This window comes from Mus caroli, unplaced genomic scaffold (assembly GCF_978045245.1).
Source record: "Mus caroli unplaced genomic scaffold, Mus_caroli_1 scaffold_14, whole genome shotgun sequence".
Lineage (NCBI taxonomy): Eukaryota > Metazoa > Chordata > Mammalia > Rodentia > Muridae > Mus > Mus caroli.
The window spans coordinates 98,895,815-98,915,079 of record NW_028227269.1 but is presented as its reverse complement, the minus strand read 5'-3'; the positions used below and the strand labels follow the sequence as shown (position 1 = coordinate 98,915,079).

The window sequence follows — 19,265 nt, the reverse complement described above, 5'->3', positions numbered from 1 at the left end:
CTTGACACAGTCACGTGTCCGGCAGTTTTCTGGCCTCACTTGCTGATCTGTCTAGTACTCCTTGGTGCCTCCTCTCCTTTCTTTTTGTGAGGGAACCCAAGGTGAAACCCTAGCTTCATCCCTGTCATCCCCACAGTGGTCTTCTGAGAGCTTCCCCCATAGAGGTCACATGTAACTGGTCTCAGCCTCCTTTTCCACAGAACAAACAACCTGCCTCTATCCTTAAACATTCTGGTTGCCCTGCAGGTGGTTTCCTGAGAGACAGAGCCAGGAAGCTGAGGGAAGGGATAGGGAAAGTGAGGAGTGTGTGTGTGTGTGTGTGTGTGTGTGTGTGTGTGTATTTTTGAGTGTTCACTAAGATTTATGGCATGGGGTTCTGGATTGGGTTCACATGGCTTTGGACCTCCAGGGCACTGACTGGTGGTGGTGGTTGGGGAACTGGTCACTGTGTGGACAACAGTGATTGGGCTTTCTGAAACCTCAACATGTTTTTTTCTATAAAATGAACCTCTTGTTGCTTATAACAAAGTTGTTCTAGGCTTGGAGATAAAGCACCCTGTTACAAGGATACATCCTGGAGCTGTGTACCTGGCTGAAGGTTGGCACATTGATTTCTTCCAGTCTCTGCCCACGAAGACCTGCTTGGGGAAATGGCTTGACCCCACATCACTGCTCACCTTGCCTAACGGCATCTTCAACAATCCTCATATGCAAGTTCAAGGCTCTCTGGTCTACTACCATGGCGGTCTCCTTCCCCAGAGCCTGTAGGAAGGCAGCTAAGGCTATGGCTCCTGGTGGGCCATCTGTCTCTTCTGGGGGCTCATGATTGAAATGTGTTGGGAATCCAGTGGTGACTAGTACGGAGCGGGCATGAGACAGTGACAAAGCAGCCTGCAGCAACTCATCTTTAAGTAGTAGATGCCCGATTCCTCGGTTCCCTAAAATTACAAAAATAAAGTAACATATCTAGGTGATGGTGTTTACAGTGGATACACTGATAGTTCCGGTTGGTTTTGGTGGAGGAGTGTGGTAGTCTGACCTGTTCATATGCGTTCTTGTCCCTCTGACTCCCACCCCTCTCTTAGCCACAAGACTGGTTTGGTCTCAAGGCACATAAGGAAGTGATGGGTGCCCTGCTGAGCCTAGCCCTGTCCTTTCCTGGGCCTCTCCAAACACACCTACCCTCTTTTTGTCCTAATTGTTGATTGATAGCTACAGCAGGTATGATGGCAGAGCTGCTGGGACTCCAAGTGTCTGGGTAAAGCAGAGTCCCTCCGTGTTGACCCAGAACACTCTCAAGTCATGCAGGGTGCTGTTACAGGGAGAGTTGCCTATTAGGGTGTCAACTACATTGCACCTCTGAACTGTGCCTCCAATAATAGAGTCAGGTATTGACTGCCCTCTAGTGGAGAAGTTGAGCAAATGGGGAGCTATCTGTAGAGGAACCCAGTTAGTCCCAAGGAACACAGATGAGGGGCAGTAGTTAGTGCTAAGGTTGCCCAGCCGGGCCAGCTGAGCAACACCAGTTCTTGACTCTTCATACCAGCATGCCTCTGTCTATGATCAGGTCTCTTCTACACAAGTGCCATGCGGAGGCAGAGTGTGTCTCTAGCCGAGTTGCCTTTAGAGCAGGCCAAAGGGATGTAGAGGGTGTTAACTTGCAGTTGAGGGTCACAGAGAGCATGAAGAATGCTGGCTTTGGAACCCACTATGGAGTAACTGCTCTAGACTGAGAGTAATTCCATACAGGACCTGGCCCATGATAGCTGTGTGTCGTTGATCCTATCTTTGGGTTCTTCTACGTGGATAACAGGGAGGGTAGCCTGGATGGAGGATGTCTCTGGGGACAGAGATTCCCACCTTCTGGTTGCTGGAGTAGGAGCTGGAAGTTGGGGCCTGGAAGGTGATTTTTTTTCCCCTTCCATCCGGTGTCTGGCATCCCAAATAAACTAGTCATAGGTATGTGTAAAATTTAGTGAGAGGGGTGTTAACTGTGGCATTGTTTAAGGTACCAGCAATGGATAATTAGTCAAACGGTGGCACGTTCGCACAATGGATCCTTTAAAAAGGATGCTGTGAACTGAGTGACTCATTCCTGGGATCCAGCTCTCCTCCGGGGAGACTGAGGCAGGAGGATTGCAGAGAGTTCAAGGCTAGCTCAGGCTAAAAAGTGAGACTCTGTCTCAAACAAATAAACAGTGTGTAGGTGTCATGGAAAAATTATTTCACGGTATGGAAAGTCATTACAGTTTATTTTAAAAAAGTCTCAAAATACTATCATGGTGGGGTTCCGGTATGCAAAGATTTGAGCTAAAAGAAGGACTTTGAAGGTAAACACAAGCCTATCGATAATTTATTGATTGTAATGGATTCTGGTATTTTTAAAAAGTGTGTGGATAGGTGTATGTGATGGTATGTGTTCTTAAGCATGTGTCTGTGTGAATGTGCACATGGAAGCCAGAGACTGAGGTCATGAGTCTTTGCTTGCTTTTTCCAATTAATTTGAATTAAAAAGTTTTTTTTTTGTTTTTGTTTTTTGTTTTGGTTTTGGTTTTGCTTTTGGAGGCAGGGTCTCTCGCTGAACCCAGAGCTCACTGATTTGGCTGGGCTCAGCTGACTGGCCTGAGAGTCTCAAGGATCCCCTTGTCTGCCTTCTTAGTTCTGGAGTCCCAGGCACACACTGCTGTGCCCTGCTTCTTATGTGTGCTGGGGACTGAACCCAGCTCCTCCTCCTGCCGACCTGGCAAGTACTTAACTAACTGAGCCATCACCTCAGGCTCCGGGATTCGGGTCATTTTTATCACTTCTTCATTTTCACACATTTTTCTTCCTAAGACTTAGTTTTATTAATTGTTAGATTCATTTTTGAGACTGGGTCAAGCCCATCTTGAATTAATGATCCTCCTGCCTCAGCCTCCTAAATGCAGGGGTCAGAGGCATGCACCACCACCCTGGCTACTTTCGTGTATTTTCTGAGGTTCCTACAACGAACATGAAGTAGTGATGACAAGAAAGGAGAAGAATAACATCATTTTGTTCAATAAAATTGGATGTAACATGGTTCATGGATCTGATGAGTAATATTAAAGGGAGGGGGAGGGGGGAGGCTTTGGGCAACTGAAGGCTGTGTATATGTATATGGATGATGATTTTATTACCAGGGCAAAAACCATTACTATAAATCTTGCATTCTCCACATCCTCCAGACACATCATATGCAAGTCAATGTCCTCTTAAAAATGACCGAGTGCCTCTATTAATAAGCTCAGTAAATAGTGCCCAACACACCGCACACCACCGTTAATCATATCTGCTTATTTGAGGGAACCAAAACCATCTATTGTTCTTGCGGATTAAAGATGGCTTTTCCTAGACAGACTCAGCACATCAGACAGTCATCAATCTACCTCCTCTGGGACTCATGCTTCAAGCTCTGCACCAATCTGCAAGAGCACCGATGAGAGACAGGCGTTGTGTCTGACCTCTCTGCTCATCCTTACCAAAGCAACGGGTGAACAGGGCAGCCGTAAATCTGCTGTCGGCTCCTTCTTTTAAACTCAAAGCTAATTACAGAGTTAATAATTCATCTTTCCTCATGACGTTATGTTAAATGGGGGAGCTGTTAGCTTGGGTAAGGCTGTCTGGGGGGGGAGAAACTATGATAGGAAAAAAAATTGAAATATCTACCCAGGAAAGTGAGGAAGAACTCTTTTTTTAAACTACATTTTAAAATGTGCCTATGTGTGTGCTACACAAGTGTCAAAGATCAGAGGGCAACTTGCAGGAATTGTTTCTTTCCTACCACGTGGGTTCTGAGAATCACAATCAGGTCATCAGCTTGCTGACAACGTGTCCTTATCCACGGAACCATCTCGCTAGCCCTGGAACACTCGTTTTGGTTGCCCAGGCAAGAATATGGCACACCATGTAAGACTCTATGTACACCTGCCATGACATAATCTCAGGGTATTCCCAAGGTAGGCATGCATGATGAGTTTCCTGTGTGTTTATGTGTCAATAAAACCTTAGTCTCCACACAAGGAATGAACGAAGGAGTCAACAAACCAAGAAAAAGCCATGTCTGGTAGTTTATCGGGGACCTTAGTGACTGTTAGTGTCTACAGCCTCAGGGTACAAGAGCTGCCATTTTTAAGTGAGGTATGCTCCCTTGAGTCTTCTGTCTGGCCAGTGGGCTTCATGGGACTCTCAGAGGTCACTGGACTGCCACGGGATCAGTTTCCCAGTACTGTGAGGCACTGCTCTCTTCAGAGGCGGCTCTGGCTGGTTCCCGGGAGTCTCCTCCCCAGGCTGGCTCTGCCCTTCTGTGCCCCCTGGGTTCACCCACTGATCCCAACATCCTTGCCTGGGAAAATGCGAATTATTGGGGCATTGGGAGAGGCCATAACTCCCAGCCATTGCCAGATATTTGAGGCGTGTCTGCCCTCCAGTTTTAGGAACACACCTCATAAGAAGATACAGCGGGAGTGGGCTATGAGCTAAGGAATGCTAGAGAACTTTTTAACTGGCCAGGCAAGAAAATAACACACAACTTATATTTCAGATTCTAATATATACAGCATGTATAAGCCATGGCCAACAGAGTCAGCTGACAAGGGCTCAACATCTTCCACAACCAGCCACTGGGAATTTTCACTTCCCAGGAGTACCTACTGGGTATTTTCACTTCCCAGGAGTACCTACTGGGTATTTTTTAACTTTATATGCTTTGGTTTCTTTTACTAAATGAAGTTAACAAAAACTGTCTCCTAGAGACAGCAGAGCATTTACTAAGAGCAGATGGGACATGCATTTACTGATTATGCCCAGCAGGAGTAACTGTAGCACAACTAATGCTCTTGTTATTTAGCACAGCCCTGGCAGGGAGGTGTGACTGTCAGAAGTCTTATTACCCTGATCAGGAAACTGAGGTAAAGCCACACAGCAATTGTCTCATGAGAATGAGCCATAGCACTAATTGTAATATACAGCATAGTGCGTGATCTAGCGTCCTCTGCTGGCTACATGGAATTAAAACCCATTCTCCCAAATGCCTACCAAAAAGGAAGGGAAAAGCTTTCAACCAGCTCACAGTAGACCTCCTAAGTAGAATCAGCAAGCTCCTTGGAAGGTCCTACCAGCCTTGTCCCATGCTTAGAAAGCTGGTGGCTTACAAGAGGGGCAGTTATTTCCCTGAAATGCAGTATACAGTATACAGTATACAGTATACACTATACACTATACACTATACACTATACACTATACAGTATACAGTCAGGCTATACGCTGCTGTGACAAGGTATCTGCCTGGCCCCAACACTGGGATCCCCAGATAAAAAGTAGTCTTATATTTTCCAAAGAATCCTGATGCACACTGTTAAAAACATGCATATGTGTGTGTGTGTGTGTGTGTGTGTATACACATATATATGCATACATATATACATATACACATATATACATGCACATAATATACACATATAGGTTTTAAAATGTGTATATGTATATATATATGTGTGTGTATATACATGTATATATACACACACATACACACACACATATATATATATACATACATATATAAGTTTAAAAATGTACGTGTATGTGTGTGTGAGAGCTCACACGTCATGCTATGCATATGGAGTCAGAGGACATCTTGTAGAAGTGTCCTCTCCTTTCAGTATGTGGGTCCTGAGGATGGGACTCGGGTTATCAGTCTTGGCTGCCAGTGCCTTTATCAGCTCAGACATCTGTAGGCCCCGTGTAAGCATTTTAAACAACCGTACTATTGAAGAGCTTAGACAATTGGCATCTTGCCTTTCTCAATTCTTATTTTTTGAGACAAATCTTTCACTGAACCTGGAACTCACTGATTTGGGTAAGCTGGGTGGTCAATAAGCACTGGAGATCTCCCTGTCTATACACACACACACACACACACCCTATACTGAGATTTCAGATGTATGCTACCATGCCTGAATTTTTGCCTGGGATATGGGGTTCTGAATTCCACTCCACCCACTGTCTCCCCAGCCTTGAATACCTTGTTTCTCACCTGGGTCTATGGCAATTGTGGACTCTAGCTCTCTGATCTTTTGAGCAGCAGGGGCTGACACTATGCTGTAGTGCAAAGGGTCTTTGGAAATGGCGTGGACTTCTGGAACCATCTCAGGAGTCAGACAACTGGCTGAAGACACTGTGTCCTTCGGGACCATCACCGTGCAGCCTGGAGGGCTGGCGAAAGCCAATGGAGCCTCTGCAACACACAACAGAAGGAGCTGTGATGTCACCCTGTCAAGCCCAATCCATTTTCACCCTGTCCATACTAGAAAGAAAGATGACCTTGGTACCAACTCTGTCAACAGAATTCGCCAGACTGTATGCTGGCACCATGATCAGAGTGAGCTGGCATATGGGTAGACCGAGTTCTATTTAAACAATTGCCCCCACTTCTTAGGGAGGTGAATACGGTAAAAAGTGAGGACCAGCCACAGCCGAAGCATGAATGCTGAGAGATTCTGTCCATCACAGTTACGGATGTCAGAAAGCACGGTCTGAGTTCTCAGCGCATGAAGCCTCTCGCTTGACCTGGTAGCTGATGTTAGACTGGGCACCCTCTGTGTATGGAATTTCTGTTTTCTCACAGCATTTATATTTTTCTTAACACCCCACTTCCCCACTAGATTAGAGCCCTAAGCCGTACACTAGCATCGTCCTCTGAGGTGGCTGCATACTATAAAATAACGGCCATGCCTTGTCTGGTTGTATCAACATGGAGCAGGGAAGTGCAGGTACACATGGAGCGAAGCACTGGGTATAGAATTCCTCAGGAATGGTTTGCATCATAGAGCCAGGCACTGCATCTTCTCCTTGTCCTTCTGCCTGGCCTCTGGTGCTTACTGCTGAGTAGATTGAACCTCTGTCTTCTGCCTTCCTTGGTATGGCTTTATATTTGAGTACTTCAGCTGTGTGCTTCTCACCGGGGAGCGACAGTGGCATGGGGGGTGGGGGGACGACCGTTGTTTCTTTACCTCAGAACTTCACATAATGCCTTGTGCATTATTCAACAGGTGTTGAATAAATGTGCAACGTGAGATGAGGAAATGCTATCCTGCATTTCACAGGAATTCAGAAACTGTAACATTTCTTGGGTTTAATAGCCAGAGTCAGCCAACATTCAAAAGGAGCATCTATTGATAGATGCATGAACTTTGCGTGTGACCCAGAAAGGAAACAACTATTAGCTGAGAAATGGTTTCCTTTTTTTTTTTCATTCTTTTCCCTTTTCTTTTCTTTTCTTTTTTTTTTTTTTTTTCAGTGTCTCAGACAACACCTAAAAAGTGATCCTTTGAAAGCCAGGTACACACAAGAGCAGCAGGTTCAGAAGGTGGCAGAAGGCTTTATTTTCTCCAGCTTTAGGGATGTGATGGTTCCTATATGCTTGGATCAGGAAGTGACACTGTTAGGAGGTGTGGCCTTGTTGGAGTAGATGTGCCACTGTGGGTGTGGGCTTTAATACCCTAGTCCAAGCTGCCTGGAAGTCAGTATTCTGCTAGCAGCTTTCAGATAAAGGTATAGAACTCTCAGTTCCTCCTGCACCATGCCTGCCTGGATGCTACCATGTTCCCACCTTGATGATAATGGACTGAACCTCTGAACCTGTCAGCCAGCCCCAATTAAATGTTGTATTTATAAGAGTTGCCTTGGTCATGGTGTCTGTTCACAGCAGTTAAAACCCTAACTAAGACAAGGGAGCATGGATCAGGAAATCCATTGCTTTTAAAACTTAGGTGTTAATTAAAAAAAAAAAAGGTGTGTGTGGGGGGTGGTGGTGGCTGGAGAGATGGCTTAGTGGTCAAGAACACTGACTGCTCTTCCAGAGGTCCTGAGTTCAATTCCCAGCACCCACATGGTGGCTCACAACCATCTGATCTGATGTCCTCTTCTGGTGTGTCTGAAGGGAGTGGCAGTGTACTCACATAAAATAAATAAATAATTCTTGAAAGAAAGAAAGAAAGAAAGAAAGAAAGAAAGAAAGAAAGGAAGGAAGGAAGGAAGGAAGGAAGGAAGAAAGAAAGAAAGAAAGAAAGAAAGAAAGAAAGAAAGAAAGAAAGAAAGAAAGAAAGAAAAAGAAAGAAAGGAAGGAAGAAAGAAAGACCTTAGATGTTGAGGTGTGAGAATGGTTCATTCAGCAGTGGCTGGTGGTGGCATTTCTTCTCTTCCATGACCCATATGCCATCAGATTTAAGAGGGTTGGGGTATGCTGGAGGATCTACTTTACAGGCACATCCCACGGGGATGGCAGGGGAGAGGTGAGCCTACTGTGCTGGGGGATATTTACAGCCTGTGTATGAGAATGCCTGCCCGCCTTACCCGGCCATACCTAGAAATTCCCATACCTAGGAATTGCCACAAGCTCCCCGGGGACATAGCTTTGTGCTCCTAAGGTCTGAGCTCACACCTGGCACACAGCGGGTACTCAATGCATGGACTTTTAAATAAACAGTAGAATCCATGAACTGTGCAATCTATGTCTTGCCACCATATCTGGAGGACATTCTGATAGCTGAACTCTCCTTTGTTTGTCTGGTTTTGGGAAATTAGGTTGAAACAGCATAGATGGTAGATATTTGCCCAGCTTTAGTGCTGATTAAGGCTTATTACAATAATAAAAGGTGTGTGTCTTTTATCTGGAAACTGAATGATCAAATTCAGGGTAGGAGCTCCCAATTGAGATTAAATAGTTTCTACAACAAATTGTTGATTGGAAATATTCAAAAGAAAAAATGTATGCCTCTGGTGAAGACAAACAAGGGTTGTTTTTTTTTTTTTTTCTTTCCTTGACAATCACCTACAATGTGCACAGAGAGATAGCTCAGCAGTTAAAAATGAGGACTCTTTTTTTAAAAAAGATTTAAAAAAGATTTATTATATTATATGTAAGTACACTGTAGCTGTCTTCAGACACTCCAGAAGTGGGAGTCAGATCTCGTTACGTATGGTTGTGAGCCACCATGTGGTTGCTGGGACTTGAACTCCAGACCTTCGGAAGAGCAGTCGGGTGCTCTTACCCACTGAGCCATCTCACCAGCCCAAATGAGGACTCTTGCAGAGGACTTGGGTTTGGTTCCTAGCACCCACATGGCAGCTCACAACCGCCTGCTACTTCAGTTTCAGGAGATCTGGTGCCCTCTTCTGGCCTCTGTAGGCATCAGGAACACATACACTGCACATAGGTAGTGCAGGCAAAACATCCCTATGTATAAAATAAATACATCTTTTAAAATGGAGTATAAGAGCTATTCACAAAATGCCCTTGCATTGCATCAGGAATCACACGCACTCCAGGAATGAGTTCACGTGTGCAGGAGGAAGGGAATGAGTTTGGGAACTACATACATCTTCTGGGAGAAGCTAGATCTTGGTATTGAGGGGTCCTGGGAATGGACCTCAGCAGATACTGAGAGACAACATTGTTGTGATATTCAGCTGTGTTTCTAGGCTTCATCCTTTGCTTTGAAGGACCTACCAATTTCCATAAAGACAAGCGGAGGCTCCTCAGCTTGGCTCCTCCATTAGAGCAAGCCTCAAAGCTTCAGCAGGTGGGAAAGTATTTGGTTAAAGGGTTCTTGAGCTAAAGACTGGGTGCGTTGGCTAGGCTCCTCCGCAGGGGATTGAACTGAGCGTGTAGGAAAGACACCGTGGACTCTTAGCTTACATTAGTGCTTGTTTCCCAGTGCTAGGGCTCAGACCTTTGAGCACTCTGGGGAAGTGCTCTACCACTGAGCTATAGCCCCAACTCTAGGCCTGGGTTTTCTGGGTTTATTTTTAAGTCCTTGATCTGTAAACCTGTGCTTTCAAGAACTCCAAACCCACTGGGCTGCAACTGAGGAAGCTCCACCCTTGTTACCAACATACTGCAGCTGATGACTGCTTCCAGACTGGTCAGCGGAGACGGCCAGAACACGGGGACATCCTTGGGCCGACACTCCACATAACTCCCGTAGTAAGGTTTGGAAAGTGCCTCGATACCCAAAAGATCTGCAGGTGGGAAAACAAAACAAAACAAAACAAAACACCCAAAATCAAACCCAGGATTCCTCAGGTTGGTACCACCCACAAGGGGGCACTAAGAACTCTATGGATCTTTCTCCCCACAAGTGCTAGTTGTAGAATTGATCTTAGAAAAGGAGAAAGAAGAGGAAGGATAGCAGGAAGAGGAGGAGGTAAAGATGGCTCGGAGTTGAAGTTTTAACAGATCAGGGTGTTCCTTAACTTAGGGCCCCCGCTGTCTGGTGCCATCAGGCCTGATATCTCAAACCGTATGATGTGGGTTTCTGGAGGGAGTCTACAGTGTGCTTAGCTCAGTACTAGCCTCATAGCACAGAGTCCTAACAGAGCCAGCCTTGTGTGTGTGTGTGTGTGTGTTCACCTTGATGCAGACTGATCAAGTTACATAGCTGTAACCTCTGTTATTGTTCCAGCAGCCCCAGCCCTGAGCAGCAGCATCTACATGCTGCTGACAGTGCGGACCAGAATGCCAAAGATGGATGCGTTGGGCCTAGTTTATCCCCACTGATAAGACAAGTCGGCAGATATCTTCTGGGTGACCCTGAGACTATTTTAGGTGAGGAAGACCATTAGTGCTGATAGTATTTTCATAGGATGTCAGGTCTTTAGTAATTCTGTTGACTACGAAGCTGGGCAAGTTCAAGTCCACAGACCCTGGCTCTCACTCTGGGCCAACCCCAAGCTCTCTCTCCTCAGTCCCTCTGAGAGCTCCAAGAGACCTGGGAAACATCCCGACTTTTGACTTCACCCTTGGATCTGTTCATTCACTCTTGGGCTAAGTAATACTCACGACGTTTAGTCAGAATGCAAATTTGAGTTTTATTTAATAATATTATGGTGTGTGTGTGTGTGTGTGTGTGTGTGTGTGTGTGTGTGTGTGTGAGAGAGAGAGAGAGAGAGAGAGAGAGAGACATGGTTGTGGATAACACCTGAAACAAAGAGTCCCACTGTGACCCTCCAACCCCCAAGTCCAGTGATCACGTGACACTCATAGGAGTTGAGTGTGCATCACAAATCCTAAAGATGAGGCACAGTGCTGCCTTAAGCCTGAGGGCACCCGGTACTGGACTTCTGGGCTTCACCCCAGTCCCTCACCCCTGAGACCCCCCTAAGAACAGCACAAGCCCCTGTGTGCTTCTCAGGCCTATGTTGGGTGGACGCTGACCTGGGTCACCGATGTGAAACTTCTCAGGCCTATGTTGGGTGGACGCTGACCTGGGTCACCGATGTGAAACTTCTCAGGCCTATGTTGGGTGGACACTGACCTGGGTCACCGATGTGAATGGGTTGTCCTTGCTGTCCTCCTATGGTGTGAGTGGCCTGCAACAGCCTTTCCAGCTTGTCCTTGGGAACAGGTCTCATTGTGACCACCAGAGGGCAGCAGAAGCCAGCAATGGTGGCACAGGGCACTGTTGTCTGATAGTGAAAATATAGGGGGAAAATATAGGAATCAACTCAGATTAAAGCTGCAACAAACACTTCCAGTCCAAGAAGCAAGAGATCCAGGGAGTTGCTGCAGCCTGGCTGACAGTGAGGAACTCAAAACTTGGGTGCAAGAGTGGGGGAGCCCTATTCATTTTTTTTCTTTATTAATCTGTCAACATCACTTTGGCAGTCTGACATATCTAAGCTGGACAGAATAATGTTTTCACCACATAAAAGAAAATTCAGGATGGTGTGTTGCCTGTTGTCCCAGCACTTGGGAGGCTAAGGAGATGGGGAGTTTGAGCCTTGACTGCAAGGGAAGTTTTAAGGTGATTCTAGTACCACAGTGAGAGACTGCCTTAAAACACACACACAGGCGGGGCAGCAAACAGGTGAGGGGGGGAGAAGAGAACCAAATGTTCCAAAGGAAGCCACTACTACTTGTGATGTCCAGATGTAGTTACCAGAGCCCCAGAAAGAATATTATACTTTCCCACTAACAGCTAGGAGGACAGAATGGCAGATCTGTGGCTGGAGTATCAGTATACAGGGTGTTTTGAAACTCTCAGGAACTGCACTGTGCTATGCTGTTTGTGAGATACTTTGTCATCCTCAGCATTCCAGTATGTATTGATCTAACAGCCCTTTGTGGCCAACAAGTCAGAACCAAAGGAAATGCTAACTTTCAGCTGAGGTTTATAACACACACACACACACACACACACACACACACAAAATTTCCCCACCCAGTGCTGGGCATGGTGGCTCACACCTTTAATGCCAGCACTTGGGAGGCAGAGGCAGGCGGATTTCTGAGTTCGAGGCCAGCCTGGTCTACAAAGTGAGTTCAGGACAGCCAGGGCTACAGGAAACCCTGCCGCAAAAAAAAAAAAAAAAATCAAAAAACAATTTCCTCACCCAGTCTCATGGGTCTCTGAATGTTCTTTCTCCATGGACCTCAAGAAGCTGCAAAGTTCTGACAGAATCAGGCAAAAGCAAGCCAACGACGCCAGGAACAGCGGCTGCCTGATCCACTTCTAGATACCACAGGGGATGAGCCTGTCCCTGGATGCCCCGGTCTTCCCTTCCAAGATTCTGCACAGGGCGACCTGGGTGACTTTCACTGGTGGTATACTTCTCCCCCTGCAGTAGGGCTTACGACAGGCTTAGAACACAGCCAGGATCAGGATCCACTGGGACAACCTTGGCTGCCACTTAACTGGCTGTTACCACCCTGGCAACTGTAAGATGAGGCTCTGCTGTGCTGCCAGCCCAGTGTCTGTATGACAGCGCCTGGGATAGAGCAAAGGCACATGTAGGCCACTCACAAAGCCAGGCAGGGCTCCTGGGGACTGAGACGCCTCTGTTTAGGATGGGCCATCTATCCAGGCCATCAGTCGAATTCAAGGTGGCTGTAAGAACCATCCATCTCTCTCAGGAGCCTAAGGACAGTGGGGTGAGTCGTTACAGACAAAACTGTATGCAGCTGTGGGGAGAGCGGGCAGTGACGTGTCATGGATAATTGACAGGCTTTGGTGAACATATATGGACATCTGTGCCTGTTTCTCTGTATAGCCTTGGCTGTCCTGGAACTCACGCTGTAGACCAGGCTGGCCTCGAACTCAGAAATCCGCCTCTCTCTGCCTCCCAAGTACTGGGATTAAAGGCGTGTGCCACCACTGCCCGGCTTGTACAAAGCTCTCTTCAGTTACCACACCAGCCAAGAGTGTGGTTCTGGGATTCCGGCAGGTCCCTATCTCATACTCTCTAGGTCTTATTTTCTTCATTTCAAATGAGGAACTGTGCTGACAGGTCTGAGGCTATCCCAGCTCGTACTTGCTACAAATACCATTGAGCCCCAGCCAGTGGCCCGGGCTCTGTCCTCACCCTTCCCAATCTCATCAACCCAATCTTTTGTGCCTCGAAGGGTACTACAGAACTTGGACCTGACGCAGTCCAAGCCTCTCTGGCAGGAGCCAAAGGGGGAGGGGCAATGTGACAAACAGCGCTCAAGATGAAAAAGTCCAGCCACTGTGAGCAGGGAAGACTGGAGGCTGGTCTTGTGCACAGGGAGGCCTGGAGACTGCTGATCTGCCAGAGTGTTCAGACTTGTCCCAACAGCATCTGGGAAGGAGGCAGAGGAGGGAGGGCTCCACTCTTCCCCACGTGACTGGTTTCAGCAGGAAGAGAAGCACATCACCTCAGCAACAGGGACAGTCCCTAACAGCAGGCGTGTCCCAGGAGAGTCCACCCTTCTGCCGTTAACACTCTGTGCTCACATCAAAACTGGGCATGGTGACACCCTGTGCTTGTAATTCTAGCCCTGGGAGATAGAGACAAGAGCATCCCCAGGGCTCTTTGGCAGAGAGCTTACCCTTAATCAGTGAACCCCAGTAAGAGGTCTTGTCTCCAACTCCACGGTGGGGCCAGTGAAGACTCATCAGATAAAGGCACTTGTTGCCATGCCTGGTTACTCAAATTTGATTCCCAAGCCCCACGAGGCAGAAGGAGCGAACTGATTTCCTTAAGTTGCCATCCAATCTCCACACAAACATTGCACTACCAAAATCATCCCTTCCGCAAATAAATGTAACTTAGCAGAAAACAAGGTGTTCTACTCCCAAGAGCACCAGTTGACCTGAACATACATTCATATATACATGCCTGTGTGAGTGTGGGCACACACACACACACACACACACACACACACACACACTCTCCAAATGTCCAAATGGCTTTGATTGACATTGCACAGCCATATCAGAGGCAGGTGGGAGAGAGACTGACTCAGAGGGTAATGGCTTTACCTGGGAGGGCGACTGAGCTAGAGCTGGCCTTAGGGCTTCTGATTCCTGAACCAACGTTCTCTCCACCCTCGGAAACTACAGAGTCCATCCACATTTTTCAAGCCGTTTTGCCCAGGGGCATGGCCTTACCTTGTATGCTCCTGCATGGCTGGGACCTGTTAGGTCTCTTCTGGGGATCCCTGCCTGCTCCAAGGCCTCTTCTATGGAGAAGCTGCAGTCTATGATGAAGGTCACCATTTCTTTTAGTTGTTCTGAGTGCTCTGCCAGTGAGGTCAGGATGCCTGTGCAGGCGCCAAACTCGTATTTCTGCAACTGTGGACAGATGGTCCTAGGGACACAAAGAGGCGCTTTTTGTTTTTGTTTTTGTTTTTGTTTTTAGAGACAGGGTTTCTTTATGTAACAGCCCTGGCCATTCTGGAACTTGCTCTGTAGACTGGGCTGACCCCAAACTCATGGAGATTCATCTGCCTCTGCCTTCACAGGGTGCACCACCGTGCCCACTCGGCCAATACTGTGTTTATTAAAAGGGCAGAGAGGGGCTGGAGAGTGGTTAAGAGCACTGACTGCTCTTCCAAAGGTCTTGAGTTCAATTCCCAGCAACTACATGGTGGCTCACAACCATCTGCAATGTGAGCTGACGTCCTCTTCTGGTGTATCTGAAGACAGCTACAGTGTACTCATATACATTAAATAAATAAATCTTTAAAAGAAGAAGAAGGAGGAGGAGGAGGAGAAAAAGGCAGAGGAGGGACTCTCTGATACTGACACGTCTAGAGCTCTCTACACTGGGGAGCGCTTGGTTTTCACGTCGGGGCTTTGCTGGTGTTCCTGAAGCATGACCAAACCAGAACCACTGAATCAACGTGTGCATAACATAACCTGTGGGTCCCACCCCATCCCATTTCCTGAACCTCAATGTGAGACCAGTCAGACCCACAAGAATAAAACAATGGTGGACTTTCTGCAACAGGGAGATGCGTTTGGACCCAGAGAAACTTTGGTGTCCTCTCCCATGAGGCTGAAAGCCTTATGTGGTACTACCCTCAACTCTGCTCACCCAAATCATTGCTGGGTTATCCCTCCTTTCCAGCCATGTGCCAGGGGATGGGTTGTAGGGATGGCCAGGTGTGACTCCACATTCAGACACCAGCTCCATGGAGCAGCAAGTGTCTGGATGGGGAGAAACACAGAGCAATGAGGCACCCTCCTCCTCTACTGCTCTACTTTGGATCTCAAGTCTCCCCTAGAGGCCCATGGACTGAATGCACCATCCCAGCTTGTGGTGGTGGTGGTAGTGGCAGGTATGCACCTTTAAGAGGTGGGAACGAGTAAGAGGAAGCTAGGTCATTGGGTACATCCACTTTTAAGATGAGGGTGTTACTTCTCCATCCTCTCTCTCTGCTTCCTGAGTAGCTTGGCTCCACTCCATCTCTCCTGCTATAATGTTCTGCTTTGCCACAGGCCCAAGCTGTAGCCACCCAACCATAGACTGAAACCTCCAAACCAGCAAACCAAACAAACCCTTCCTTCTTTAAGATGTGTGCCTTGGGTGTTTCTTCATAGTGTTGGAATGCTATGACTCATGAAGCGGGAGGAGTTGGGTCTTAAGGCATAAGTAGGAGTCCACAGGTTGGATGAGAAGGAAAGGACACCTAGGCAGAATGTGCTAAGTGTGAAGGCACTGAGTATATGAACCAAGGGAGGTCTGCACCAGGAGGCTCCAAGCTGACCACACAGTAAGTACCAGCTCAGGCCCTAGTAACGTCTTTTTGAGGGGTCCCCTCGTCCTTGTACCTACAGAATGATAATGGGAAGCTTTCTGTCTAGGAAGAGAGCTTGGGGAGGTGTGTGTGTGTGACCTGAGTATCAGGAAGAAGCTGAGCTGGGGCCGGGTCACCACTAGTCTTGAGATGGGGCTAAGGCACAGGTCACAGGCTGGCTGGCCTTGGAAACTTTTAAAGAGTAGAGTCACATGATCAGATGCAGACTTAGAAAAGGCCACTTTTGTGGGTGAGCAGAAGATGGTCAGATGGAGGAGAGAGCAGGAGGAAGATAAGAAGAGTTACAGTGTCTTAAAGTCTAGGTCAAAGACAATGGGAGCTGAAGCTATGAAGCTAGGGCATAGTGGAGAGGCAAAGAGGCAGGGTTCCCAGAGCCACCTAAGAGGCTTTTTGTGCAGTACTCATCCCTTATGTGTGAAAATACATCTACTATCTCCAGTGGATGCCTGACACTGGCTAGCCCCAACCCCTGTATATGTTATTGTCCCCTGTATTTCTACACCTGACATTTCCTTTATAAACCAGAGATACATAGTAATTATAATTATATACTATAATAAAAGTTATTTAAAACATTGAGCTATTTATTCCTGGAATTTCCCATGCAATATTTTTAGACATTGGTCACCCGTCGGTAACTGAAACTTGTGGAGTGTGAATGGGAGCTAAGGGGGATGTCTGCTGTAGGCAAACATGCACAATATGAATGGTATTTTCTTCTGGGGGTTAGTGATTCGAGCATTGTTCTTAATCCTGTGCAAGGGTTTTCTGGTAGGAGTGATAAAGCGACAGGTGGCAGTGCCTGTCATGGTTAATTTTAATCATCATTTTGATACTATCTAGAATCATGTGGAAAGAGAGTCTCAGGCTGGCCTGTAAGAATGTCTTTGGGAGATTGCATTGATGAATTGAGGTGGGAGGATGCATCTCCTGTGGGTGGCATCATTCCCTAGGCAAGGGGATCCTAAACTGTGTAAGAGTGGAGAGAGCAGGAGAGCTGAACATGGGCATTCGCACTGGCATTCATGCATTTGTGTATTGCTCTTGGGCCAGGCATGGTTAGTGCACACCTTTAATCCCAGGTGGCAGAGGCAGGCAGACTTCTATGAGTTCAAGGTCAACCTAGTCTACATAGTTAGCTCCAAGCCAACAAAGGGTACATAATGAGATCCTATATCAAACAAACAAACAAACAAACAAACAAACAAAACAACACAAACAAAGCAACAACAACAACAATACCTGACCTCTTCTCTTGACTATGGTTATAATGTTACTGGCTGTTTCAAGTTCCTGTCACCTCGATCTCCCACCCCTGACCCCCCTCCCCCTGCCAGTAATCCTGAGCTAAAATAAACCCTTTTCTGCTTAACTGCTTTTGTCTGGGTATTTTATCATGCCAATAGGAAATGAAACTAAGATGTATACTGGAGAATTTCTCCAGTCTTGGAGCAGGGGGAGGGGCAGGGGCAGGGGCAGGGGCAGGGGCAGGGGCAGGGGCAGGGGCAGGGGCAGGGGCAGGGGCAGGGGCAGGGGCAGGGGCAGGGGCAGGGGCAGGGGCAGGGGCAGGGACAGGGACAGGGGCAAGTGTGGGGTTGGAGGAGAGGGTATGAAGTAGGAAAGGTAGAGAGGGCAGTTTGCTCCTGAGCAGTGGTCCTGTGAGGTTCCATGCCAGACCCTGTGTGGCCCCCAAGGCTGGACCAAAGTGTACCTGGTAACACAGCACTCCAGCTGCAGCATCTTCCCTTGCTCACAGCTACCGTAGCACAGGCTTCTTACCTTATGTCTGGAACAGCGCTCAGCTGAGGGAGTGTCTTCACCGCTTCACTTTGGCCAAGGAGGGGCAGAGGACCCTGGTTGCCCTGGCAGAAGCTTTCAAAAGCTGGTGCTAGGGATCTGGGCAGGACCACAACACTAGCCGGCTGGAGTCCTGGGTCGGGTGGGAGATGGGACAAAGGCACACTTGGTTGCTGCTTGCTGACCCTTGTTAATTCCATTTTTGATTGACATGTTTTAGATGCACACAATGGTGTACTTAAGTATACAGCCTAGGCGTGTGTGGTGAAGGAGCAAACCTATATAATCTTAGCACTCAGGAGGTTGAAGCAGGAGGTCACAAACTTGAGGTCACCCTGGGCTATACAGTGAGACTGTCTCATCAAACAGACAGACAAACAGAAATATACAGTCTAGTACTTTTTACACAATAAACACACACCTAGCAATAAAGTACCCAGATTGCAAGACATGGTTGTCTCTTCAGAGTCAGCATCTTGGCTGCTCCATCCTTTGTACCACTATCCTAACTTCTAACCTACACAGGACCCATTACTGGACTTCATATAATGGAACCATATGACATATGTCTTCGAAGTCCCAATCCTATTGCTAATGTCCAGGGATTGAGCCATATCATTGCGTTTAATGGTAGTTTGTTTACCTGCTGTGGGGTATAGTATATCCCCCCATGAGAATTGACCCCTGTCTGATGGGATGGGTCTTTTAACTTGGGTTATTGTAAATGGCACCTCCGTGAGCATTACAGAGTGTGTATTTGGGACTACGTGTGTGCTCTCTCATTTGACATGCACCTGGGCTTGCAGTAGAAAAACCCAATCAGCTTTACTGAATATTGCCCATTCCTTTTTTTTTTTAATTTAGATATTTTCTTTATTTACATTTCAAATGTTATCCGCTTTCCTAGTTTCTCCTTTAAAAGTCCCCTTTCCCCCACTCCCCTTGCTCCCCAACCCACCCACTCCCACTTCCTGGCCTATACTGGGGCATAGAACCTTCACAGGACCAAGGACCTCTCCTCCCATTGTTGACCAACTAGGCCATCCTCTGCTACATATGCAGCTGGAGCCATGAGTCCCACCATGTGTTTTCTTTGATTGGTGGTTTAGACCCAGGGAGCTCTGGGGTTACTGGTTAGTTCATATTGTTGTTTCTCCTAGGGGGTCTGCAAACTCCTTCAGATCCTTGGGTACTTTCTCTAGCTCCTTCATTGGGCACCCTGTGCTCTGTCTAATGAGCATCCATTTCTGTATTAGTCAAGCACTGGCAGAGCCTCTCAGGAGACAGCTATATCAGCCTCCTGTCAGCAAGCTCTTGTTGGCATCTGCAATAGTGTCTGGGTTTGGTGGTTGTTTATGGGATGGATCCCAGGTGGGGCAGTTTCTGT

At 47.2% G+C, this 19,265-nt stretch overlaps 1 protein-coding gene across 3 annotated transcripts in view; it reads right to left on the bottom strand.

The window, feature by feature from the left end:
• Dglucy (D-glutamate cyclase) overlaps positions 1–19,265 on the bottom strand; it is a 95,022-nt gene that overhangs the window by 23,100 nt on the left and 52,657 nt on the right. For 2 of the 3 annotated variants that reach the window (XM_021178971.3, XM_021178972.3), the window contains exons 3-8: positions 17,861–18,011; positions 14,430–14,628; positions 11,334–11,484; positions 9,916–10,038; positions 6,053–6,253; positions 678–938 (exon numbers count right to left, since the gene is read on the bottom strand). In XM_021178971.3, the coding sequence (XP_021034630.1) occupies positions 678–938; positions 6,053–6,253; positions 9,916–10,038; positions 11,334–11,484; positions 14,430–14,628; positions 17,861–18,011 (1,086 nt within the window). The remainder of the gene's footprint in view (positions 1–677; positions 939–6,052; positions 6,254–9,915; positions 10,039–11,333; positions 11,485–14,429; positions 14,629–17,860; positions 18,012–19,265) is intronic. The other variant, XM_029484363.2, reaches the window with a different exon arrangement.